Source organism: Solea solea, chromosome 11 (assembly GCF_958295425.1).
Source record: "Solea solea chromosome 11, fSolSol10.1, whole genome shotgun sequence".
Lineage (NCBI taxonomy): Eukaryota > Metazoa > Chordata > Actinopteri > Pleuronectiformes > Soleidae > Solea > Solea solea.
The window spans coordinates 21984144-22011158 of record NC_081144.1 but is presented as its reverse complement, the minus strand read 5'-3'; the positions used below and the strand labels follow the sequence as shown (position 1 = coordinate 22011158).

Here is a 27015-nt window from a genome sequence, read left to right as displayed (position 1 = left end):
GTGTCAATCTGCAGCTGCAAGGACTGGGTATAAAGGGGGAGAGATGTAGTAGGAAATACATATAATAATAATAATAATAACAATAATAACAATAATAAACATGTATTTCTGTCAGGTTTCCCCTTTAGGGAGGCTGGTTTTCTCCTCCAGCTCTGCTCCTTCTGTTGTCGACCTCCAACACTTGAGCACTGCAGGGTGGAGGAGGCCCCGACAGTCAGAAGGTGCTGCGTGATAAGAAAGACGAAGTCATGCTGGAGTCAATGTGCATCGTCGGATATTCAGCTTTTAAAAAAAAAATCAAAAAAAAAAATCGCCACTGCTGCTCATGGTCAGATATTTACTCATTTTTCCAGATTATAATATTCATCCTCCTGTGGACATCTGCTTACACCCCCACTGTATTTCAGATGTTTTTGCAGACCAGTGCAGATTGTATCACATTCGTTACTCAAATCCAATAGGCGCGTCGAGATCAGAATGGAGCCCATTGAGCCAATTACAGTTTCTCAACAACATCAGAGGCTCACTTTAATTGGCTGCTGTCTCATAAAGCATAGGTCACAATCAGCCTATAGGCTGCTGTGCTATCAACTAAACAGATGGTCTGTGTAAACCGGGTTAACGTGTATTGATACAGTTAAGGCTAACAGGAATCAGCGTGTCCGATAGAGAAGGAGAAAAAAAATCAACGAGTAAGTGGTGTTACGAAAAAAAAGCATTACCACCATCAGTGGCGTCATTAGGCCCATTTTAGGGGGGCTAAAGCCCCCCTAAAATATTCTTAAGCCCCCCTAAATAATTTTATGTTCATTTATAAAAAAAAAGATTTTTTTTTTTTTTTTTTTTACAAAAAGTGCTGACAAATTCAATATAATGTGGCGAGAATTTGAGTTTAGATAAATAATCATATAACCAGTTATTATTAACTTAAATGTGATCATAAATCTTAGTTTCCCTTATGGAAGCGGTAGAGAGTCAGAGTCAGTGCGTCGTTATCGAGTCCATTCCACTTGTTCATATAGAGCACGCCCAAATCACTGAAATCCAGTCCACGTTTTCCATGCAACCTAGCTTGCACTCGGTACCTGGGTACCTGCAGTGTGTGTACCGGGAGCGGAGCACACAGAACCGACTAGAGCAGCATTAGGAGAAGAACGTGAGCAAGAATGGATATACGACATTTTTTCAAGAGAGTAAGTATCACTGCTGATAGTAACAATAAGTTAGCTGCAGCCCCCCAGCTAACAGCAGAAAGTCCCACGTAATTGCCAAATGCTCCGTTTGACAAATAAAAACCTGGCTTACACACTCTGTAGCCGAGAGCCCCCTTTACAGGAGGCAGCATGAGATGCGTGCTGTTTATCTCTGTGCACGTCTTACCTTTATTGTTTGCGGTCAAAAGTTACATTTCAGCTCCAAAAGAATTCTGCTACTTACAGTAGCTAGCTAGTTAGTCCGAAATGCAATGTGAAGGTCCTGGTTGTTTATAGAGTTAGGTGTGCACTCTTCATATTATCTTTGGGGTGACTTCCTTCTGGAGCATCAGCTCCAGCATCAGATGCACACCGAGGAACAGCTCATTCACGTATGATTATGTGGATAATAATAATAATAATGATAATACGGTAGTAATAATAATAATCACTCCACCACCCCTATTGACCTGAAGGAGTCAGGGCAGAGGAGCAGAGAGAGTGAGAGGGGAGAAACCTCTACTGGAAAGGTGAGTCTAAAGGATTTCACAGGATAGAGTCATTTGTGATGCAGACAGTCCTGGAATTTTATGGAACTCAATATGAATATGAAATATGAAACATTTCAGTCCAAGTGCACCATACAAGACTTATTTAACTTGAGCTTTTATTTAGGAGAGTAATGATTGGAAAGTGGAGATAGCCAAGAGAGTGATGTATAAGCCAAATTAGCCTGGCCCAAATATTTTCAAGAGTACCTTAATATAACTGTAATTTATGTAATTAAGTTATATTTTTTCAGGGCTTAAAATTACAACCATTTTAGTCACATATGTGCCCAAAATATATTCTGTGTGACTTCAAAATATTTGGGAGTAAACAATTATTGTGTTGTGAGTGAAAGTCATGGCATTACCCTCTTTGTTGATCAGTTATTAATTCAAATCATTGTGTAAACATACAGTACTTCCTGTGTTTGTTGTTGTACTGTGTTAAAAATGTAATGGTGGCCTAAAACATTTGCACAGTAAAGTATCTCTGTTAAATCTGTCCAAAACGTGCCATTTCTCAGTTTTTGTTAGCTGTTTGTGAAATTAAACGTTCGCTCACATTCTGTGCATCTCCTGGGGGCTAAGCCCCCCCTGTCCTTAAAACCTAGTGACGCCCCTGACCACCATCATCAGAGGGAGGACGAGCATCGGAGCGCGTGTTTCCACATGTGAAGGTTGCAGAACAGAGGGCGAGATAAGAGCTGCAGGCTGTGGGTGACCGTTTGATTTGCGCAACTGCATAAAGGATGTGTCCTTTCAGTGGAACTGACTGAGTTGCAGAATCACTACCACTGAAACTGTGCCTTCCTCCTCCTCCTCATCCTCCTCTTCCCGCTGCTGCTGCTGCTGCTGGTCTGGATCTCTGCGCAAAACCGCAATACAGGAGACGCGCAATAACGCAAACACAGAAGAGTCGTCGGGAGAAAGAGAAAGGCGGACAAGGCAGAGACTGAGGAGGCGCAGCAGCTGCAGCAGCTGCAGCAGCAGTCAGGATTCTTCAGAGCCGAGGTCGGCCATGGTCGGACGGGGACTCTGGGCGTGTAAACCCCGGTTAGGAAAGCGTGGGAGTAGACTCGGGGTTCTGCCTTATTATCTGTGCGCGGCTGCAGGGAGCGCAGCTCTGCTGGCGCTGCTCTTCGTGGACTTCATCGAGTCATGGGTGACCGCCATGAGCATGAGCACTGTGCTGGAGCCGCACGCCGGCATCATCCCCCCGCAGAGCGTTCCTCCTACCAGACCCGAGGAGTTCCTCCTCATGCCCAGCCCGCTCGTGTGCCAGCGTGCCAAGCCTTATCTCATCACCATGGTTACCTCGGCTCCTGCCAATCAGAGGGCACGGCAGACGATCAGGGACACCTGGGGGGGAGAGGTGGAAGTGAGGGGCCTCCGGGTCATGACCCTCTTCATGGTGGGCATTTCCTCTGACCCGGGACTGTCCAAGTTGCTGGTGGAGGAGGCCCGGGAGCGAGGTGACCTCATTCAAGGACGTTTTGTGGACACGTACTCCAACCTGACCCTGAAGACCCTGTCCATGCTGGGCTGGACCCGCCGCTTCTGCCCCCAGGCTCACTTCATGGCCAAAGTGGACGATGACGTCCTGTTCAATCCCAGTGCTCTCCTGCACTTCTTGAACAAAAGCCGCAACCCCTATGAACAAGGAGACTTGTACCTGGGCAGGGTGCATCTCCATGTGGCTCCAAACCGCGACCCAGACAGCAAGCACTACCTCCCTGTAGGAGCCTACCCTCCATCCGTCTTTCCAGACTATTGCAGTGGTTCGGCTTATGTCCTGTCCCGCTCTGCATTGCTCAAAATTTCCCTGGCAGCCTCTGCCTCTCCTTTATCCACACCTCTGCCCCCTGAGGACGTGTTTGTTGGTCTGTGTGCTCGGACAGCTGGGGTGCAGCCCTCACACTGCCCTTTCTTCTCTGGTGGGCCAGGCATCCCTTATGGCCGCTGCTGCTATAAGGCCATGGTGTCCATCCATCACATCTCGCCCAGGGAGATGCTACAAATTTGGCCTGACGTTCACTCATCTCCTCCCTGCTCCTGGCTCAGTGTACGCGCTTCCCTGGGTGTGTGCAAAGTCAGGGCGATGCTCGGGACGGCCCTGGGCCTCGAGCGAGGGTTGTAAGAGTGAGACGGAGGAGAACACATGAACAGGCGAAGCTGTGCCTTGCTTCAATGCTGTGAACAGCTCAAGTGCTCTTCAAAATGTGAAGCTACACGGTGTGCACAGAGAGAGTGGCAGTTTATATTTATAGCTTTATTTTTTTATGCTGTATTTAACAGGCTTTTTCTTTCCAGAAAAAGGTGGATGACCCGGCCGGTTGTACGAAGACCTGTCTTGTCTTTGAACTGACTGTTATAGCTTCCTGACACACACACTGTAGATGTAGGTAAACAACACAGGCATGCTGATAGAAAGTAATAAGCAAGCACACCCTTCTAAGTCTGACATCTACAAGCTGCTGCTGTCACATATGAAATATATCACCGGGTACTTAAATTGTAGATGTTAGTCCTAAAAAAAAACACATGATAATGCATGTCTCCAAAATGAACCCACTACAATAGATAATATCCAGTCACAAAATTCATATACCCATTAGTAGGTAAGAAATAATTATTAACAATAATAATAATTAAAAAAAAAAACAATAATAAGAAGGAAAAAGATAAGATGTGTAACTGCAGGGATTGATGGATCAATCAGAGACATTTAGGTCGTCTCACACCATGGACAAAGTCAGTGTTTTTACACTCAGGAAACAGATGTAAGAATCCATTATGGTCACAAATAAATAACTCAGTATCTTAACTAAGATGTGTCTGACGCTTTTCTTGAAGTCTTTTTAAGTTAATAGCATCTCAAAGGAAGGTATTTATCACCACAGGGAACATATACTGTGCAGAACATTAACAGGTTCCTGGTAAAGAGTTATCAGCAATGCGGATACTCTGATGCACAGTCATTATTTCCTGGCACAACTTGATAGTTAACCACATGAGTGCTTCACAAGGACACACGTCTTGTGTCCTCACTGCAGGGAAGTACCCACAATCCTTTGTGCACACATGTTGTGACAAATAGTGAGAAAAACTATTTCCTGTGTTCACACTGTAAATATGTTACATCAGGGGCCTAAAACCCAAATGACCTAGACAAAAGAAATCTAACTTTTTGAGAAAAAGACATCAAAATAGTAAAATTTACAATGATATTCCACATAATTTAAAAATAAGAGTGCTTGTTTTGCTATGGAACGATAAATTGTTCACAATATAAATGTATTTATGATGCAAAATGTATTAAAAAAAATCATACATGTGGTGGGCCACAAAAAAGAGATGGGGGGGGGCCCACAAGTTTGAGACCTCAGTGTTACATGAAAATAAAGCACAACATGCAAATGTGACATTAATACACAGCTAGAAACCACTAACTAAAGCTGTCGTGGCTGTTTGTTAGCCGGCATTGCTAGTTAGCGATGCCAGTTATTAGGAGTTACATGATAGTTTATGTTGTTTTGATGTTGAATTCGGGTGAAAGATGCAGAGGGAGACAGAGACCAGAAACACAGCAGACAATAATAAAGAGGAAAGAGGAACACTATTCACACACTGCATGATTTCAATGTCCTCTCGTCGACCAAGAGCAGCTCAGTCAGGTCCAAATACAGTCACACGGGTCTTTTTGAAGTGAGCAGAGACATCTCTTGTGTCAGAATCAACACAATGGATCACTGGATCACTAGAGACAAATCTTAAACCAAAACAACGCCATTTTAGCAGGAGGCCACACTGTTTAAATCCATAGACTTATTTTGAAAAACCACTTCCTAACGTCGCAAAGACAAAATACCTACTGGGGAGAGATTGTTTCATGCTGCTAGTTATTTCCTCCCCAACACAGGCAACGGATTCTACTTGTAAAGTGATCACCTCACAATCCAATTCTTATTCATTTTAACATCTTAAGTTTTCAGGATTTTATTGCAATGTGTAGACATTCTCGGGAGTAGGATGAGGGAAGGTTCATAAGAAAATTGAAGATAAAATTAATTTTATTTGTATAGCGCCAAATCATTACATGCAGGCAGAGACTATTTAGAGAGGGAAGAGGAACCCAACAGTTCATACAAAATAGACAGTGGAGAGAAAGAAAAACAGAGACACTAGAGGAGCAGATATATATCATTTGCATTTGCTCATGATAATTTATAGTATAGTAGTGTCATTTATTCTCCAGCTTCCTCCCACAGTCCAAAAACATGCAATATGGGGATTAGGTAAACTGGACACTCTAAATTGATGGGGTGTGAGAGTTGTCTCTGTGTGTCCCAGGGTGTGACCCCACCTTTCGCCATATGTTGAGCCCCCCGTAGCCCTCATGTGGACGATAAAGACAAATGTATCCTGGATCCTGCAGACCTGGAGTCACAGGTACCTGCAGAATGAGGAGGCATGATGTGGAAGGTCTAGAATATGTCCACATCAGCTTGGATTTAAAGTGCTCATTTTTGCAGAAGCTTTTCCTGCCACTTTTTCCAGGTCAATACATTAAAGGTTTAAATCACAACCCTTATTTTTTTCCAATACCAACAGCAGCCTTTTCACTCTTTTGAAGGTCAACGTTCTTAAGAACACAGTTGTGCTGATGTCATAAAATAAATCACATACATGCTTTACCCACCACAACCTGTCAAGATGGAAAAAAGGGCCATTAGTGAAGATATTCACAACTACTGATTTCCAACATATCAAATTTCTCTCAGAGCAGAAACTCCCCTGGTGAAGTGAAACCAGCCTCACCACCACGTCACAGCTGAATTGAAGAACTTCCTATACCAACACCTGATGAAGTGAACATGAAATATATATTAATAAATATTGCAGTTGCTTGCTGTCAGTGGAAACATTGCTACCACAAGGACTAACAGACTTAAGAGGCTCCCTTAATAAAATCCACACCTGTTTAGTTGAACCTGATTCCTTAAGAAGAAATGTGCTGCTTTATTTATTGTCACAGCTTGCAGCGTGCAGCGTGCAGCGTGCTGCACGTGCTGCTATAATGTAACGGGTTCTTTGCACAGCTGCCATTTTGACACATTTAGCAGGGAATCCACAGGCGTAACTGATCACTTCGACAGCGGCGTTGTTCAGTTTATAAAGGTCAGGACAGTGGCAATGAACCGAGGAAGCTGAACTGAATTCAGCTGGGATTATTTCTAATATTTTTTACGTGTTTTTCCCACTGAAAAAGTGAGCCCATTTCAATGCCTTACCTGCTTGTTACTTAATTACTCCAGTTATTGCTTTTTATCCATATTTTGGGAAACCAATTGTATTATCAGGCCATAAAAAACCTTTTTGTATAGTCTGGCATATTTACAGAATTGTTCATCAGTATGTAATATCCATGTGTAAATACACAAATACATATTATTTATATATCCATTGACCCAGATTAGCCTGCTCTTCTAACAGAGCTCAAAGTGTGTGCAGGCAGCATATTTTATCCCCTTACGTGCAGATTCTACATTTAAAATGTGTCATGCAACACTGAGTTCAGAGAATTTTCTTCACGTTATTTATTTTTCTAGGACACACTCATATAAAACATTTGACAAACTATTCTCCATCAGTTTCGCCCATGCCAGTGACAGAAACTGACATTATCGGGCCATGCAGACAGGAAGTGCTCCAGGCTACGTGTGTTATATTGAGCTGTTATCCCACTGCACTGATTACAGATGTACGGTCACTATCAGAATGTCCTTGTTACTTATCAATGTCATGGACAGTCAGTGTTTTGTTCCTGCAGGGTGGCCATAAAATGAGCCATGAATGTGAAGTTCAAAAAGGTCACTCCCACAAAAGGTCACTGGCCTCAAAGACACAAAGGCTCCATCTTTTCTATTTTTTAAATCTGTCCAGAGCAGATTTCTGCCCAGATAATGACGACGCCGCCTCCTTCCCAGTGTCCTTTTTTCGCAGTTTGTCCTCCACACTTTGCTTGATTATATCCTGGAGTGGAAATAGATCAAGAGAGGTCAGCTCAGCACTGCAGCTATAAAAATTATCACAGTGTCAAATATAAAACTTTTTTTGCCTTCTGGTTTACTTACCCTCTGGTCTTCATGAGCCACTTGCTTCTTGCGCTTTTCAATATTGCCAGCAGAACTACGTCCTTTTTTCTTGTGCTTGGGCACAAACTTTTCTTTGGCGAGTGGGTCAAAGCCCTGAGAAGGCAAACATTTTCAGAAGGTGGTCATGGACATTCAAAAGCACAGATTTGTATCGGACAATAACATCTGACGCGTCACAAACACTGACCAGGGCTTTGACTCGATCTTGGTGCCGTTGTTCAAAGGTGGCGTAGTCGACTTTTCCCAGTTCACTTGGATCCAGGGTGATGAGTTCGGGCTGAATCTTCTCCAGTAGAGCTTTGACCTCCCATTCCCGCTTCTGCTTCACACTGCGGTACGGATTTGCATCCAAACCGTCAAAGTTAGGTTCACCAGCACCTGTGGATTTTATTTCAGGACAACAGAATGAGAACTGCACTGCACTGCTGCTGTATATACACAAATGCTGCCTCAGTCAGGTCTGATAGTATTGCTCGACAGATCCTGTTCTCAGATGCAGGAATAGGAATGGTGTGAATCACCTGTGGCTTTACTAAGCCAGCTAATTTTAGTGTCAGTATAAACATGAATGGTGTCATTTTTCTATCTCCAATACACTGTGTGAGCGGTTTTACCAACACAGTCACAAGTTTAAGCTACAAAGTGTTTTTCAGCTTTAAATTTGACTCTTTAAAGTGGAACTATGCCGGATTTTGACCCTAATTTAAAGATCCTGTAAAACAGATTCAGCATTTCTTGTCTTCACACATTGTATATGTTAGAAAATAGTGGCTGAGAACATTATGTTCTGAGGTTCTCTCAATGAATTATGAAGTCTTTTCAAAGATTGAAGGTGTGTCTAAAAATACGGCTTCACAACACACAGGAGTCATAGTTAGGTCAACTCCTCCTCGATATAAAAACTCTCAGCGCCTTTAACTGTGGTCTCCTACACTACTGCCTTTGTTTTGACAGCTGGCTGAGATGTCCTTGTCCCACAAATGTGTAACACAGAAAAGCTCTGACACTTTATATAAATTACCTATTTCCGATAAGGAAATGAAGTAGAGAAACAGAACAGAAATAGGAGCAGACTCCTGCTGTGAGGCTGCAGGTAAAAGAGTAAGTGGGAGAGAGAGAGAGAGAGAGAGAGAGAGAGAGAGAGATTGAGAGAGAGAGAGAGGGGGGAGGACTGCTGAACCAGCTCTGTTTGTGCAATATGTCGTTTAACTACAACCAAAATGGTGAAAATGTTGCTTCCCTATACGTTATTGGTAACATATAGTTTACCATAGCATTCTGTACAAACACTGATAAATCCTGACGGTCATGGACTCTGATCCCCACTTGAGTGGGAAGACAAGAAGACCACACACCACTGTGTGTGTGTGTGTGTGTGTGTGTGTGTGTGTGTGTGTGTGGCCACGCCCCCACAGTCTCAGAGCAGAGAATGAAGCTGAATTTTACAGCATATTTACTTCTTCTTTTTTAAATAACTCAAATTTGGGAAGTGATACTTTTATCAATTTACAGGATCTTTAACATCTTTAGTGTCATTGTGATGGTTTAACGGCTTGTTGTGGGGAAACTGGGGGCCGGCCGTCTCCACTCCCCGGAAAACCAGCCTCAGAATCAGGAGGTCTCGTCTCCCGAGAAACAAAAATTGCTTCATGGCACTACACGCGATCCCTAAGCAGGCTACAAGATCAAGGCAGCAATGACATTATTTTAGACGTCGAAAAAGAAAGAGTTGTAGGAGTTAGTGAGGAAGAGGAAATGACACGAGTAAACATGACCAGCATTTTTCAAACGTGGAGCATTGAGACAGTCAACAGCACGCAAAACGGATGCTGACCCGTTATTGCTTGGGCACTTGTAAGCATCTTTGGAATAAACCCTCTGTTCTCAAAGCGCGTATATGTACTTGCACTCTCGTGATGTTTGCTATTGTTGTAAAGACATTTTTATCAACAATGTCTGTTGCTGGTTTGTTTCTCGGTGGGCGACTGCCTGTTCTTCCACTGGCATGGAAATGTGTGCATCTGTGTGTGTGTGTGTAATGTGAAATCATTTGGGACCTGGGACGAGCATGCTGGTGAAACCGTCTCCATGTCCCACACCGAGGACGTCCTCAAAGGGACAGAACTGCAGCCCCCACGCTGTTCCTCGCACTCTGTGGGCCATGTAGGGTTTGGTCACTGGACAGCTCCACACGTCCCTGTACACCTGCATGGAGACACACGGGAAAGGTGGTCGATAATTATTATAAAATATCCTTAAAATATCAATTAATTGATTTTAAGGGTTTATTATTAACATATATAAAAGGCAAAGATGACGATGTATGCCTAAAAATCAGTTTTAAGATGAGATAAACTTAATTTCACTCCATTACAGCAGCAAAAACATTTAAGACAGACGTGCAGATAGCAAAATTAGACAATACACAAAAAGTACACGGAAGTAAAAGTTAAGTGTTTCTTGGCAATGTGTAGACGTGAACACCTGCAGTACTCTGGGAGTAAAACTAGCCACCTAGATTACTTAATCTCTTATCAAAGGTGCAAAGTGCTGAGCTCCTCAAAGACAGCTCAGCAAATACTGTCTCAGAGATAATTTAACATAGGTGAACAAGCCCAAAACAATTCCAGCTCGAAATCCATAGAAATCTGTATCTTAAGTGAAGATAATGGACTGTTTTCAGGGGTCTAACAAAGAAAATGACGCAAAAATAAAATATACATCAAATCTTATTTATACTTTTATTGATGTCCATGTAATGTTATGAATCTGTACGATAAAGCTGGTGTGTTGTTCCTCCCTCCAGCGTCTTTAGACATGTGTTAAGTTCTCCTGCTTTAGCCCCTGGACTGTGGTCAGGAGGTTTGTGTGTGTGGGGGGGGAGGATGTTTCTCCAGGGCTAAAAATGTCAATGTTCAGGCAAAAAGCCTCCCTTCATACTGACAGATGATAAACACACAGACACTTCGATCTGGTGCATTTATTTCTTCCCACTGGCACAACACGTTACACATTAGTGTCTTTCTTCACATTAACTGTGCCTGGGCCCCGGCTCCTCGTGGGCGATATGGCTCATAAATAACATCTCCATATCTTTTATGAGATACAAGATGTATGGGGGGATATAAACCTGCACACAGGTTGTTTCTCTGGGCTCATGTAAAGCCTTCTTTTAAGATGTTTTTTGCACTCTGAAAGAATACTGTTTATCATCTTATTATTATTGTCATAATAATAATATAGATAATTGTCAACATTTTTTTCGCAATGCATTTTTTAACAATGCAACAGCAACTCTTGCTTGACCCACAAACATTCCCACACTTGCATGGTATGGCGTTTCAAGTGAGGGCAATCATTGACATGAGCCTCTAACTCTAATCTAACTCTAACAGCACATAAATTCCTCCCCCTGACCATTAACTGAACCCAAAATAAAACCAATTCTTAAAAGCACTTATTCTGTATTTTCTCTCCTCAGTGTTATTTTAATTCTAAAAAGGAACAAATGTAATGCACAATTAATAAAGTATCTTGATTGTGAAACAAACTTTGTCCTCACAGCCTACACATACACACATTAAAATATGGCTGTAAAGGGAGGCGCGGCTCTCTTACAACACTGGAGTTGTAACAGCATCACTCATAACTTAAAATTACAACCTGAATCTATATCAATGAGTGAACAACCTGTGACAACTCCCAAGACAAACATCCAGCCTACAGACACTCAATACCAGGGGTTTTCCACCAAGTAAGTTACAAGTAAAGAAGCCTCCTGGAGAAAAGGTGACACATCTTCTCAGACCGAACACAAATCATCTCCTTTTTCTTACTTTGCCTCTAATTTCTGCCATGAATGAAACGGTAATAATAATTTTGTTCTCAGTGTGGCCCAGAGCGATGGGCCACACAGTAGAGTAGTACAGGAAGGGCTTTCTGTGTGGAGTTTGCATTTCCTCCACATAAGCTTGAGGGTTTCCTTCCCAGTTTCCTCCTCTCATGCAGAGGTGAATAAGACACCGCTGCCAAACTCAATTTTAAAGGGGACGCAATTAAATATCTCATGTATCTGAGCCAATATTATGCTGCAGTCAACTCTTTCTTATACCTGGCACAAACCTGGTACCTGTCATGCAGATAGCAAATGCTATTTGCTTATCAGTGCAACCGTCAGTGTGTTGCTCTTAAAATGAGGTGTGGTGTAAGGTGCAAATGCAGGGACGTGCACAAGTTTATAGACGCCTTAATAATATGTTTTCAGGCCTTAATAACACAATATGTAGATTAATTCATGTAAAATTCATAAACAAAGTACTTAGTTGTGTATCCTGTGTAGTTGTGAGTGTTATGTAATTGCCATTTCTTTTTTTTATTGTCAACATGAGTTTATTCACATCAGAGTTCTCAACGGGCCTGAAAATTACAACCCGATGCGTCCCAGCCCGCGGGTCTTTAAGCCAGAACCCAACCCGGCCCGACACACCAGCATGAATTGTCTGCCAGAACCTGACCCATTCCGAAAGACATTTTCCAAGCGCGGTGTTTTATTTGCAGTTGTTGTCCTGGCTTGCGTCATCTGGGTCCTTCGGTACCGGCTGCAGCGAACAGGCGAGACTTCACATACTGTTGTACATTTGCCCTTTGGTCAGCGGGCAGCATCCGCAACTGGTTGAATTTTGGCCACAGGAATGTTGTGGCTTTGGGGAGTGGTGCGCAAAACCAGTGTGCATGCCGTTGACGCACAGCTGCCAGCTGTGCAGTATCGTTGGCATTTTGCTGGCAATGATGTAGGAGTCGTTCTTCCCATAGCAGCACAAGATGCAGAGTGGGATATTTGTCCCCCTCCAGTTCCCGCTGAGCATCATAAAGGGCTCCAAGGGTTTGTCAGGCCGGCCCGACCCGTTGAGAACTCTAATTCACATTATCATAATACTGAGGTTTGGAAGACGTGCAATTCAGCTGCAATTCTAAAAAGCTGAAATATGGCTCTTATTAAGCACGTTGAATAAGTGGAACGTGACATGTTAGCCCACACAAGAAAGTTATGTTAATGAATCTATAACTCACAGGTTCAAGTCGCTCCACTGTCACGTCAGCGTTTTTATAACACTTTTTTTTTACATTTTACATTTTTCAGATTTATTTAAGCACAATTTCATGAAACTATGACCAAACAACGCGTAACTTTGATAAATGGGCAAATTTTACAATCTCCCTTGCGGGTCGAATTAATATTGTGAGAATGACTAGACAAAGTCCTTTTTTAGTGCATTCCTGTTCTCATTAATAACGCCTTCTTTGCCAAACTAGACTCAGCCATATCTCAATTTATCTGGAATAAAAAACCTCCAAGAATTAAGAAAGCTTTTCTTCAAGTCTTCATACTGTGTATATTCTGCTGTCTATAATGTACATTCAACATTCTACTTTAAACAAATTTTTTCTAGCCTAAGTGTTAATATCTTAGTATAATTTAATTTTCTTTTTTGGTAATGCATGTTCATTATTATCTTTATCTTTACTGTCTTGCTGCTGTAATAATGCAAAGTTCCCCACTGCGGGACAAATAAAGGACTATCTTATCTTAAGATCTAAATCACTTGGGGGTATGGGGTTGCCTTGCTTTCGGCTCTATTACTGGTCTTGTAACATTCGATCCATGTCATTTTGGTTCCACATGCAGGGGGCTGAATGGGCAAGGATGGAAATCCAAAATAACTTTCCAATACTTTTTTCGGCTCTACCAGCACCAAATGTAAAGATGAAAAACCCAATCATTTCACATTCATTCAAATTTGGTCTCAAATACGGAGGCATTTTTGCTGGCAGACTTGTTCAGGGTTTTTGCCATTAATAAATAACCACTCCTTTCCTCCATCACTTTCCGATCAGTCGTTTCGCAATTGGTATTTACAAGGAATTCTGACAATCAACGATCTTTTCATCGACAACATTTTTCCCACATTTCAGTGACTGAAAGAGAAGTGTAATATTCCCAGCACTGACTTCTTTAGCTTTTGATTTGCAAATCAAACATTTTATAAAAAAGACATTTCCATCCTTCCCAAACAAACCCCTAGTTTCTCCGATGGACACACTGTTTTTGATTGACCCACAAACAAAAAGGGCTATTTCTAAGATTCATGATGAGCAGACACAAATAGATGGTACAACCACACTGGATCATTTAAGAGAGGCCTGGATGGAGGATATAGGTGTGGAACTCACAGAGAGTCAATGGAAAAAAAGCCTAAGAGTTTGTTCACTCCTCTTCTGCATGTGCCAGAAATGGATTGATACAATTCAAAATATTATACAGACTACAATTATCGAAACTGCGGCTGTCGAAGATGTTTCCTATAGTCGACCCTCTATGCGATCGATGTGGTCAAGCTTCAGCCTCTTTAGCACATGTTGTGGAACTGTTCAAGTCTCGGTAGCTTTTGGGTCAATATCTTCAAAACATTATCTGAAGTTCTTAAAATTCGACTCAAGCCAGATCCAGATACTATGATACGTTACGTGACTCTGTTGGCACGAAGGTTGATATTATTGAATTGGAAGCAGAAAAGCCCACCAGCCCATCCAACATTACTGAAAGAAGTGATGAATCTCTTACAATTGGAAAAGATTAAAGGGAATGTAACCCCTTATCAATAATTTTGAGAAGACAAAGTAGGGACTGATAATCATATATCTAGTGGCACCCCAGCCTTTTTTTCCCCCATGGCATCCTGTAAGATTTAGCTGTTTGGTTTTTGTGTGTTTGTTTCGGGGGGGGGGGGGGTTATGTAAAAGCAAAAGGTAAAAAGGTGTGATACTGTGTATGAAAACTTCAATAAATAAATAAAAAAAAAAAAAAAATAAATAAAAGGGGCAGGGCTCAAGCAACCCTTGGGCCTTATGTGTGCATCTGCCTGGTCTACCTATGGCACACCTTCCAGCTCCTCCTCCTCTTCCTCAAATAAATGCATTTTGAATGTTGGTGCAATTCCTTATGCTGTGCAGTCTAATGGAGTTAATGGAGTTATTGATGGGGCAGAGGATCTGCCGCCACTCCATGAGTGAATTGTTATACTGCTGATTCAGCGGAGAATTTAAATACTAATAAGCAAAGTGTTTCACACATTAGTGCCGACGCCATGTGTCGTCTTAAATGTCATCATCATCATCATCCTCCGCTTATCCGGGGCCGGGTCGCGGGGGCAGCAGTTTCAGCAAGGGACCCCAAACTTCCTTTTCCTGAGCCGCATTGACCAGCTCCGACTGAGGGATCCCGAGGCGTTCCCAGACCAGAGTGGAGATGTAATCTCTCCACCTTGTCCTAGGTCTACCCCGAGGCCTCCTCCCAGCTGGACGTGCCTGATACACCTCCCTTGGGAGGCGCCCAGGAGGCATCCTCACCAGATGCCCGAACCACCTCAACTGGCTCCTTTCAACTTGAAGGAGCAGCGGTTCTACTCCGAGCTCCCCCCGGATGACCGAGCTTCTCACCCTATCTCTAAGGGAAAAGCCAGCCACTCTATTGAGGAATCCCATTTCGGCCGCATGTACCCACAAACTCGTTCTTTCGGTCATGACCCAACCTTCATGACCATAGGTGAGGATAGGAACGAAGATTGACCGGTAGATCGAGAGCTTTGCCTTCCGGCTCAGCTCCCTTTTCGTCACAACCGTGCGGTAAAGCGAATGCAGTACCGCACCAGCCGCTCCGATTCTCCGGCCCATCTCCCGCTCCCTCGTACCCTCACTCGTGAACAAGACCCCGAGATACTTGAACTCCTTCACCTGGGGCAAGGAGTCACTCCCTACCCGGAGAAGGCAATCCACCGGTTTCCTGCTAAGAGCCATGGCCTCAGACTTAGAGGTGCTGATCCTCATCCCGACCGCTTCACACTTGGCCACGAACCGATCCTGTGAGCGCTGAAGGTCGCAGGCCGACGAAGCCATGAGAACCACATCATCTGCAAAAAGCAGCGACGTGATCTCAAGCCCGCCAAACCACAACCCCTCTCCCCCACGACTACGCCTCGATATCCTCTCCATGAAAATCACAAACAGGATTGGTGATAAGGCGCAGCCCTGGCGAAGGCCAACACCCACAGGAAACAGGCCTGATTTAGTGCCGAGAACCCTGACCCAGCTCATACTTTGGGCGTATAGGGATTGGATGGCCCTAAGTAGTGCCCCCCTCACCCCACACTCCCGCAGGGAGATACTGTGGGATGTGCTGCGTCTTAAATGTAAACAACAATTTTTTTATTTTTTTATTTTTTTATTTCTTTGCCTTTTTTAAATCGTGGCCGTACATCATGTGAGGCCATGTGAGCTCCTGTTTCAGCTTGTTATCTTCAAACCCGCCTTTGGCAAGTTCCTCATTCCCTTCTTTTTAAACACTGATATTCATCTCATATTTTTTTTATCTTGCATTCTTTCTGCCACACGCAGCTTCATCTCATGCACAAGCAGATCCATCTCGCCATTTAAAGAGCAATGTGCCACAGGCACAGACGTACCTGGCTTTTGAAAGGAATGACAAGCTCTAAATTGGTTTAATTTTATGCCCAAAACACTGTCAACGTATAATTCAGACACTAAATACAATTCCTTTCATCTCACTTTGTGCCGAGATAACACTCGGTCTAAATACCAAATTTGGAGAAGAATGTGCCCTAACTTTGGGTATCCCATAGACAAGAGGAAAGGAATTGGGCTTGTAACCAGATGGTTGCCAGTACAAAAAATCCCTGGACAGGTCAAGGGCAGGACATCCAATCCCTGTTGCTACCCTGTTGTTCACTAGTGCAAAAATAACTCAAACCCAATGCATCCAATGTCTCACTGGCCAAATACAATTGTACTGTATAAAATATCTGATACTTTTCAACATCCAGAGACAATAATCCTACTCTAAATTGTATTCAAAATGGTTGAATTTAAAGTACACCACTGTGTCACTGTGATTATTCGTGACATAATGACAAAGATGTAAAACATCCTTTCTTTCGACTCAGACAAAAAAAGAAAAGAAAAAAAAAGCACTTACTTGTACATCGCACTTATCACTAACACTTTATAGTTGGCTTACTTGAAGCACTTACTTAATTCTAGCGCTTGTTTGTACACAAATGTTAAAAATGCACTTATTATAAGTCGCTTTGGATAAAAGTGTCTGCTAAATGACATGTACTGTAATGTAACAAATGTTTTATCAGTGATTGCATGGGGAAAAAAATATTTTTTACAAGGTGGCAGTAAGATGAGTTAATGGACGTCATGTGTGTTTGCATAAGTGATGAAATTCACAAGGTTTTTGAGCTCATCTTGAAGCTGCTCACTCACTCCATGCTATACATCCCACAGAAGTGATGACATTTACCAGGGTCATTGAATTAATCTCTTTAGCTGCTCAACACACAGTGACCCTGCATTACTTTCACTAGTTCAGAATGGTTCATTAATTGTTCCATGCTGCTCTGTTTTATTTTTGCTTTTTACTTTTAGGGATTAATATAATTAAGAAAAGATAACTATAGTAGGTTCTTTCCTTTTTTGTAAGCACGCATGAGTAGGGGGCCACAATGTATACGATCATAAAAAAATATGGGTACCAAAAAAAAAACACTACTGACCTGCACAATATCTCCTGTAGCTGCAGACAGAAGCCCTCTGTGGCTCAGTGACAAACAGGAAGCTCCAGCGGGGAGGAAGTAGGACTTGAGCGGCTTGAAGGCTCTAATGTCATAAACCTTCAGCTTTTTATCCATTCCAGACGTAACCATGTATCTAGCAAAGGAAGACAGCCAGGAAAAGAGACTGATTACATCGAGCTGCACTCGCTGGCTAAACACAGAAAACCAAACCGACAACAAAGTGGAGCTGATTCATCATTAATAGGTTTCCTCTGGTAACATGTTTGCCTTATTCCCACCCCCGCACAGCCTGGGGACAGCAGCAACAGCACTGTACTAAATTCACACATTCTTGGCTATACATGTATACATACACTGCACGTATGGACACAGACAAGTATGTTTACTACTCCTATATGTACTTAATGAATTGCTGGGGATTGGGTACCACTCACATATTATTTGAGCTTTTTTTCAGGACTTTACCGCTCTTTATATTGACACAGTTTCACCAGGACATCATGGTGCACAGCCAGGAGAAGGACAAATAGTCCATTTTGAAATTCAATTTGTTTCCCATGAAAAGAGATGACAGTGTATGAGATCAGAGTATATTTAGATAAAGGGCATGCCAGATGGGGCCCGTGGGGCCTTTGGCTGCTTTCACACATGATGTGTGTGCGGTGTGTTATGGCTGCAGAGTCTTTCTTGTTTCATCTCACAGCAAATACATACAGTAACTGTGAATTTCTCTGTTAGATGAATAAAGTATCTATCTATCTATCTATCTATCTATCTATCTAAAAATGAGCTTTCTTCACAGTTTTAGCATGTTTATCTCTTGCATAGCAACACATCCTGTTATTGCTTCACAGTAAAAACACTGTGGCATTTCAATTCCCCCGATTCAATCGAAATATGTGCAACACTGACATGTGCGTGGCTTCATACTGTGGTGAAACCAAATTTAAGTTCCATTGTTTTTGCATTCCCATAAGGAATAGTATCAATAACCAGCCCCAACCCTTCCGTTCTTTGGCATCCTTCCCTTGGAGTACCAGAGTAAAATGTTTCAGTAAAGTCTAGCTCCACCCACACAGTCTATTCTCATACAAAGCTCGACGTCTTGTTGAGACAAACAGCCACAAACTGAGCGGGAGAAAAGAGCTGCTGGATGTCCTGCATTGATGTCTGTTGTGTTTTGTATAATGTCGTTGTTCGTCAACATTGCATTGATACGAAGCCAAGCTAAGTAAGAAGTGGGAAAATGGCATAATATGCACCAGGTGTGCCCAGGTCAGCTTGAGTCCGACTCTGGTCCGAATGAACATATACATGCAGTAATAGGGCTGGGTATCGTGTAGAATCAGAGAATAATGTTAAGCTGCAATTGAGCTGCAATTTACGATTATTTTCATAATCGATTAATCTGTTGATTATTTTAATGTCTTGTTTTGTCCACAAACCACAATTACTAACTTTTAATGATTTCTTTGTTATCCAGAGCAAAGAAATGAAGAAAATACTCACATTTAAGAAGCTTAAACAAACGGACATCTTACTTTAATCATGAAAAAAGTTTTGAAATGATCAATCGACTATCAAAATAGCTGTCAATTCATTTAGAAATTGCTTAATAATGAATTATTAATTATTTCAGCTCTACTAATGTAAGTGATTCCCCCGGACGGCTTGTTGTCAGAAGCTAACGTTAGCGTAGTGTGATACCTTGTCAAGTGGTTTCTGAGGTTTGTAGTCTTTCTACAATAACGGACCTCAGTTTGGCAGATCTTGCAAGCCACTTTGGTTTTATCCTGCTCTTTGTCCTGTGTTGTTTTAAATCCGAAAGGGTTCCAGACATCTGACTTAAGTTGGAACGGCTCGTTGAGTGGAGTTTTACCTGGTCAGCCATTGTGTGTATGCACGCTTTTGAGCTTCAACTGGACATAAAAGCGCTTCTGCTTCATCGCATACAAGACTACTAGGGTTCATGGGAAAAAAAAAAACGATCTCATGCCTTATGAATTGATAATGCAAAATTTAAATGAAATTGATCGACTCGATTTTTTTCCGCAGCCCTATGCAGTAGTAGCTTGAGTATCAAACACATTATCTGAGGGGTTTTAAAACACTTGTTAACATGTTCAAAGTCTTTGCCTCAGAGCCAGTGTAGTGTTTAAAATAAGCAGCCCTGCATGAAAAACACGACAGATATCAGGTGAACACTATTTTCGTCGTTGATTTGGATATGGAAAGCAACATTACCAGGTGCTCAGTATAAACAAGTGTAGTTTGGTTTTTCTGTCATCATTGCACTGTGTTATCAGTTTTCACATCAGCATAATGATGCAAAACAGTAGCCTTTATCTGATGGCAGCTTTTTTAAACATGTGAAACATATGATACAGTCTCTTTGTTTTTCTGTGTCAGTGAACAGAATATCTTCAGTTGGTGGACAAAACAAGACATTTGAGGAGGTTCAGACCAAACAACAAAGTGATTAACCATGAAAATGGAAAGATTCATTGAGGTAACTCACGTGCCGGTCTTGTCGACTGTGACTGAGCGAACACCGCCCTGGTGACAGAGCATCTTGACGAGGGCTTCCTTTTGGTTTGGTGACCACAGGGTGACGGTGCCGTTGGAGTGTCCAAGGTGGATGACGGCATTATGAGGGTTCTGGCACATCACGTCCAGCCGACCGGTCTTGGTGCAATAGGCTGCCACCTCTTTACCCACAGACACGTCCAAGTACTGCAGGAAACTTGTAGAACTCTGAAAATGAGCACAACATCAGGAGAGTTTTTCAGAACTGGTGACTTAAACCTCCCAAGGAAATCATTATATTTATGATAAAACCACTATATTGTAAGAACGGTATACACAATTATGTACAAATGATAAGCGATCAGGTTGAACCGTTAAACATGTGTTGTTTTCAATAAGATGTACACAAGGATTTCTAAGATCCATGATGAGTTGACACAAATGGACTGCACAGTCACACTGGACCATCTAAGAGAGGCCTGGATGGAGGATTTGGGAGTGGGGAAAAAAAGCCCAGAAATGTGTCCATTCCTCTTCTGTATGTGCCAGACATGGAGTGATACAATTCAAAATTCTACACAGACTACATTTATCGAAGCTATGGCTGTCCAAGACGTACTGTGACACAAGTGTATATTTTAAGCAGTGTTTAAGTGAACTTACCGCTGTGGCTAGCAAAAAGTGGTAGGGAAGGAACTGCATACGCAGGACATCGTTGAATTTGCGGATGCAGTGAAGCTCTATTCCCTTAGAGTCATAAATATAGAGCCACTTCTTCTGAGCCACTGCATACATTTCCTCACTGTGGAGCCACCTGAACAAAACAAACACAGAGAATCCGTTGACACAACTGCGAACCTCGGCATTTTGTGAAGCACACCGTCGAGCAAGGCTGGATGGCTTACTTTACGTCACTGATGGACTCCATCACATTAATTTCACACATCAGCTGTTTGGACTGCCAGTCTATGCAGGCAACATGACCTCTCCTCCCACCAAGCAAAAGATGACTGAAGAAGACAGAAAAAAACAATCATTAATAACAAAAGTCAAACAATACTTTCACCAATAGAGATTGGGATTATGAGAAATATTATACAACAGTGACAGAATATGGAAGAACCCAACCACATGTTGGCATGGATCCAGTTAAAAGGTCCTGTGTTTAAAATGTTGCGAACAAAATTACACTTGTTTCTTCTATAAGTAGAATGACCTAATTGCTTTTCCTTCCTTTTGAGTTTTGAACTGAACGCTACAGGTTCTCCAACTTATTTGGAGAGGTGAGGGATATTCAGCTACATGTGGTACCCTTATTTTTTCATCAGTTTCTGTAAAATAGGTAATTCTCATTGAGTATGGGTGAGAAGCAGTGGACACAATGTATCGTCACATTAACAGTATCCCAATAAATCACAGCATATATCGTATCGTCGTACCTGTCTACACAGCTCCAGTTATCAGGTTGTGAGGAGTATTTCAACAATTATATAATACAAAATACTACATAAATACAATATAGAATACATATAACAAAGAACCAAGATTGTTAGTAAACTGGCTTCTACATATATAAAAAAAAGTATATATATATACTTTTTATTAATATTCAGCAATCAATGTTCCATGTGCATCAACTTCAATTATTAGTTACTTTAGTTACATCAGCCTGAATATCCTTTTTTTATTTTTTAAAGGACAAAAAGAACATAACAAGAACATGAACAGGTAGGGAGGAGTAAGATATAATTTTTAATAATAAACATGTATTCTCTAAGGTTAGCAGAGTCAAAGTCCGGCCTGTGTGGTATTATATATTCCACCCATTTCTCCCATCTTTGTCCATCCTGTAAATCTCCATTGTGATGTCCATCCACATATTTAAAGTCAGGCTTTTTTTTTTTTTGAGGGCCTTTTTTCCTGCCGCCAACAAAATACTACACAGGATATTTCTCTCTTTGTCCATCCTTCAGGCATGAGTCCAAAAATAACATTTCTGCATTCCAGAGGTGACTGCCTGCCAAGAAAATCTCTTGTATTGCAGTATGTATTCACTTCCAATAGGTTTTAATCACATGACAGTCCCAAAAAAATATATAATGATTTGCTTTTGAATTTCTACAATTTGTCCAGCAAACCAGGGGAGTAGGTGTAATAAAATGTCTTATCAGGTATCTCCAACCAAATTCCCTCCAGCTCTCTGAGCTGCTACATTTCCATTGATATGCCCATAGTGTTTTCCATTCTTGCTGTTATATCTATTTTTAATTTTAATCTTTTCCTGGCATCTATATTTGGTCACACACATTACTCAGCATGTATCACAAAAAGTGCGAGGTGTGAGATTCACTGATTCACATTTGAGGTTTTGAAACAGAAACAGAAACAGATTATACAAATGACTTCGCTGTAAACATGTGGGGGGGAATGTGATCAACTGGGATGACACGTAGATGGTGTAGATATTAAAATCTCTTGGTGACATACATTATACACTATCTAAAACACAATTATAACACATTACTTCATTCATCACAATCGCACATCATCATGGATATCTCGACTCTTGTGGTTACTGCAACGTGGTGGTGAATGTTTGTGTTGTGTTAGGACATTCTTGTGCTGCCCCCAAGTGGTAAAAAAAACACTAACACAGGTCTAAACTGAAAACAATTTGAAGCTGATTTGTACAGCTTTCATCTTCCTAATACTGATTTAAAAAAAAAAAAAAAAGAACCAAAATGGTGATGATGTGAGTGTAGAGTGCACGATACTGACCGTCCAGTTTTGTTATAATCCAGTCGATATGGTCCAAATTGAGACAGCTTCAGGTTAAAATACTAAACAGGAACAAAGAGAAAAGGGGGAAAACAATCAAACCAAGGCAGGAATAGAGGAAATTGATTTTGATATGAAATACGGAATGGATTTCAGTTTAAATGTAACCCAGTGCGTATATCAAATAACTGCTGCAGACCTTCTGTGAACATAAGGTCATAAACTTTATGTTCACAGAACGTCTGCATTTGATAGTATTTTGATAATTGATGAATTAACATGTTTGAGTTTTCTGATTTGAGCTTATCAAATGTGAATACATTCTTACATTATTTGCTCCTCTATGTTATCAGTTTGTGGACAAGACATTTGATGATGTACATAGTCATTTTGAGTTCTGGGAATAAACAGTCAACATTTTTCACCTTTATCCCTGACTTTTATGGACCAAATATCGATTTGATTATTTGAGAAATTAGAAAGACTAACTGACATTGAAACTGACCATTAGTGACAGCCATAGTTTTATATTTTAACCTCATTAATATGAAATGTAGCATGGACCACAAATCAAACTGCACCACCTCATCAACATGGGGGAACAATTATGAGGATTCTACCATTCTAGTCTCTATAAAGTCAGAGACACCGTGAAGAACATACAACATTAATGTTAATCAAACTCTTCATGAACACCACTTTGACTCATGCATGCATACTCAATCTCATTTTCCATTAAAGTAGCAGTGACTGGAAACTGTCCTGATTTGTGTTGTATTCTTTAAGCACCGAGTCATACATGCATGGGCACTGGCGGATTTTCTCATATAACCTCATGGAAGTTTCCATGGTTACCATCTTCGTTGTCTCTGGATAAAAACAAGAAATACCACCAACTGCGATAGAAAGTGATGTGATACAAGGAGAATGAACTGCTGGCACAAACAGTCCATGTAAAATCTAAACAAAAGGTGTGAATTAGTTCCCGTAGTTTCTGCATGGACTGACCAACACGAAAATTAGTGGATTATAAAATTTGGGCCATGTGGATATTGAAAGTATGACCCGGCCCTGGTAGCATTTAAAAGTTAAATGCTTTATGATTTTCAAAAGCAAACTAATTAATACACAGTAGACGCTGTGCAGCTGCTTTGTGGCAGGGGAACAGGAGACAAGCAACTGGTGTGAACGACAGAACTGGGGGAGACATTTCACACCAGAGGTATGCAACACACAACCCTAGCAGGCTCGTGGGTCAGGTGGACTTAAAAGAAAATACAGAGGGCACGGGTGGGTGAAAAGATGACACCATAATAAATAAACCATAAACTCTCTCTTCCTCTTCCTCTGGGTATCCTGAATGCTTTTCCTTTTTTAGATAAACCACTGGTGCCAAAAATCAGAGCGGAGTTGTGTATCCCAGCAACCAGCATCTCAAGCAAGAGTGCATAATCACTGCTGCACATGCATCCAGCGAAAAACCTGCCTAATACCTCAGCACTTAAAAGTGAAATCTTCAAAACACATCCAGTGAGTGTCCCCACCTTTGCTCCAGATGTTATATCCACAGCATCCGCAATATCATCCTGAGAGATAGTGCATGTGTCCTCGTCTTTGTCCCCTTCTAGAAACCTGAGATTTAGAGAGAAATTTACAGGTTACAACGCAGTTTCCAACTTTTTTTTTTCTCCATCAGGTAATCTTTGTTGAATCCGAGTCACATGAAAGAAAATGGCAGCTTTTTACCCTGCGTCCTCAGGGAGAAGGAGGTCAAAGCGAGCGGCTTGTTTCTTGGCCATCTCACAAGTTTGTTCAGAGTGAGCTATCGTTGCCCTCAACGTGCGTTGGCCCTTGCGAGGCTACATAGAGTGAGAATGTGACAAATGAAGCGTTGGTAGATGAACACAGTTTAACTGCATGTAATGTCAATAAAAGAGTCACTGCATTGTTTACCTTTTTTATTTTATCTTTCCTCTTGAACTTCTGCAGCCTTTCTTCAGGAATCGGAGCAGGGCCAGGGAAAGGGTCGGATTTCTGTAGAGTACAACCAAATTTTGAGAGTTATTGTAGATTTATTAAGTACATTTTTATTTACTTATAAACCAGCGGGTTATGCTGCAGATTCAGCAGGAGTACTTCCTCCGACAGCTCAAGATAGGTCAAAGCAAGTTTGGACGGGGACGTCCCAATATCTGAGGAGTTTCAGAACTGCAGCTCAGTGGAGGGGGTGTTTGCAAATGTTGATATTTCAGCATGGCTTTCATGTTAAGGCTGGACATTTAACACAACGTTTACTTAAGTAATGTTTAGTTCTCTTCATCCACTGCCCATGTCACTAACACATGGCACTGGGAATGTGTGTGTCCTCTCTGAAATAAAATCCAAATTAATGGTAGTAGGTGACACTAGATTATCAATTTATGTTTATGTGTTTAGAGGGGTGTGTGGGAGGAAAACTACAAATAACCGCCTGATAATACCCAGCACCTGTCGATTAGCTCCTTTGCTTGAAATGCCCATCCCTCCTACATATCTAGAAATTCACGTAGAGAGGATATGAAATGAATGAAAGTGGAATACTGAAGCTTAGGTGGTCACATAACAACCACCTTTATTCTATCAGAGTAATAACAACAATAATAAATGGATAATTCAAATAGAGTAAACATTCTTACTCCTGAAATGAATTTATTTCTGTCTCGTCGGGTTTCCTCAAGTTTTCTTTTCTGTGTCCGGCGTGGAGCATGTTGGGCTTTTCCTCCATCTTTTCCATCTTTGTTTTCATCATTATTTCCTTCCTCCTGCTGTAGTTTATCCCAGTACCGAGCTGGAGGCTGTTGAAGAGGAGCAGACAAAGGTATGATATTAGAAGCACTGTTGTGACATGTAAGACAACCTACAGGAGCCTATGGATATGAACTCAGGCATCTTATCCAACGCTGTAATTATTCTAGGCAAATATTCTATCTACAACTCAGCACAGAATTTCTGCTGGTGGATTTTCAGAAAGAGCTCTCTTTATATTACAAGTAACTGAAGCTAATGAAATAGAAAGGGTAAACATGTTGATTTTTAAGTGGACTTTAGTCTGCTTTTAGGTTTATTTTGTTTTTTTCCTCACACCATGTCATCTTCACAGGCCTAATATCGCTGTAGAGTTTAGAATTGATTCATGTTTATTGTTTCAGCTTCACAAAGCGTTGATATGGTTTGGTTAGTTCACACTTCGATCTGCTTGCACATTATCTGCTCTGCTGCTGGCGCTAGCGAATACACCACTGTTACTCAGTGTCTGTTCGCACGGGTTAGCGCCGACAATATTAAGAAACTGACTTGGTTGTATGAAAACAATTTTACGGGTAAAATAATCACATTTACCTTCTTCTTTTTCCCCACGTGTGGGCTCTTCACATTAGCCTTGCCAGGAGACGCCATCTTTGTTGTATACACACGTTGTTGAGTTCCTGTGACGTCATATTCGCCAACGTCACTTCCTGTTCTGGATGCGCAAACAACTAATATCTATTGAAACAGATCAAAATATTCAAATCACAGGTAGAGATGTTGTAATATACTTTTTCTGTACGTTTTCTGGAATCTCCCCTAATTTGCTGATGGAATTCAAGGAATTATTCGCACTTTAAAATCTGTTAATACGAATAAAAGTATAAAAACTGTTCATTTCTACACAAATACCCCCAGTCACGTACTTGTTTATTTTAAAATTTATTTTGATATTGTTTTTTGTAAAACCCCATTGACCTATTTTTTTTAGTTCAAATGAAATAAATAATCACGTATACTACTCTATGCTCTGTGTATTGGAAGTTGGAATTTCCGAGTTGGAAATTCCGATTTAAGGAGCGTTTCAGAAGTAAAAAGAAATCAGTCTGTGAATATAAATCACTTCCACTGAGCAATCATTGCATTCAAATGTACAGTGTAGCTACTGTCAATACATTTTCATTACATTCAGAATCATCAGAATCAGAATACTTTATTGATCCCCGAGGGGAAATTCTTGTGTTACAGCTGCTACTATTTAAACTATACATATTCACAAGTTAGAATTAAATGATTGATTAGACAGTTACAAACTACAAATTCAAACCTGATATGGTAAAAACAGCATTATGAGATGAAATGACAGCACCACTGT

General features: G+C 41.3%; 2 protein-coding genes across 2 annotated transcripts; one reads left to right on the top strand and one right to left on the bottom strand.

Annotated features, from left to right (window-relative positions):
• Nucleotides 1-2364: 2364 nt before the first annotated feature.
• On the top strand, nt 2365-4569 carry b3galt4 (UDP-Gal:betaGlcNAc beta 1,3-galactosyltransferase, polypeptide 4). Its single transcript, XM_058643224.1, has 2 exons — nt 2365-3973; nt 4052-4569. The coding sequence occupies exon 1, from the start codon at nt 2760-2762 to the stop codon at nt 3876-3878; it is 1119 nt and encodes a 372-aa protein (XP_058499207.1). The 5' UTR covers nt 2365-2759; the 3' UTR covers nt 3879-3973; nt 4052-4569.
• Nucleotides 4570-7314: 2745 nt separating this feature from the next.
• wdr46 (WD repeat domain 46) lies at nt 7315-26327 on the bottom strand. The gene is made up of 14 exons (XM_058643223.1): nt 26235-26327; nt 25532-25690; nt 24810-24890; nt 24603-24715; nt 24401-24488; nt 22857-22918; nt 20984-21088; nt 20742-20892; nt 20071-20306; nt 17532-17685; nt 9954-10101; nt 8084-8274; nt 7876-7989; nt 7315-7774 (listed from the first exon to the last, which is right to left on the bottom strand). Exons 1-14 carry the CDS (start codon nt 26289-26291, stop codon nt 7664-7666), a joined length of 1770 nt encoding a protein of 589 aa, XP_058499206.1. The 5' UTR covers nt 26292-26327; the 3' UTR covers nt 7315-7663.
• Nucleotides 26328-27015: the final 688 nt, after the last annotated feature.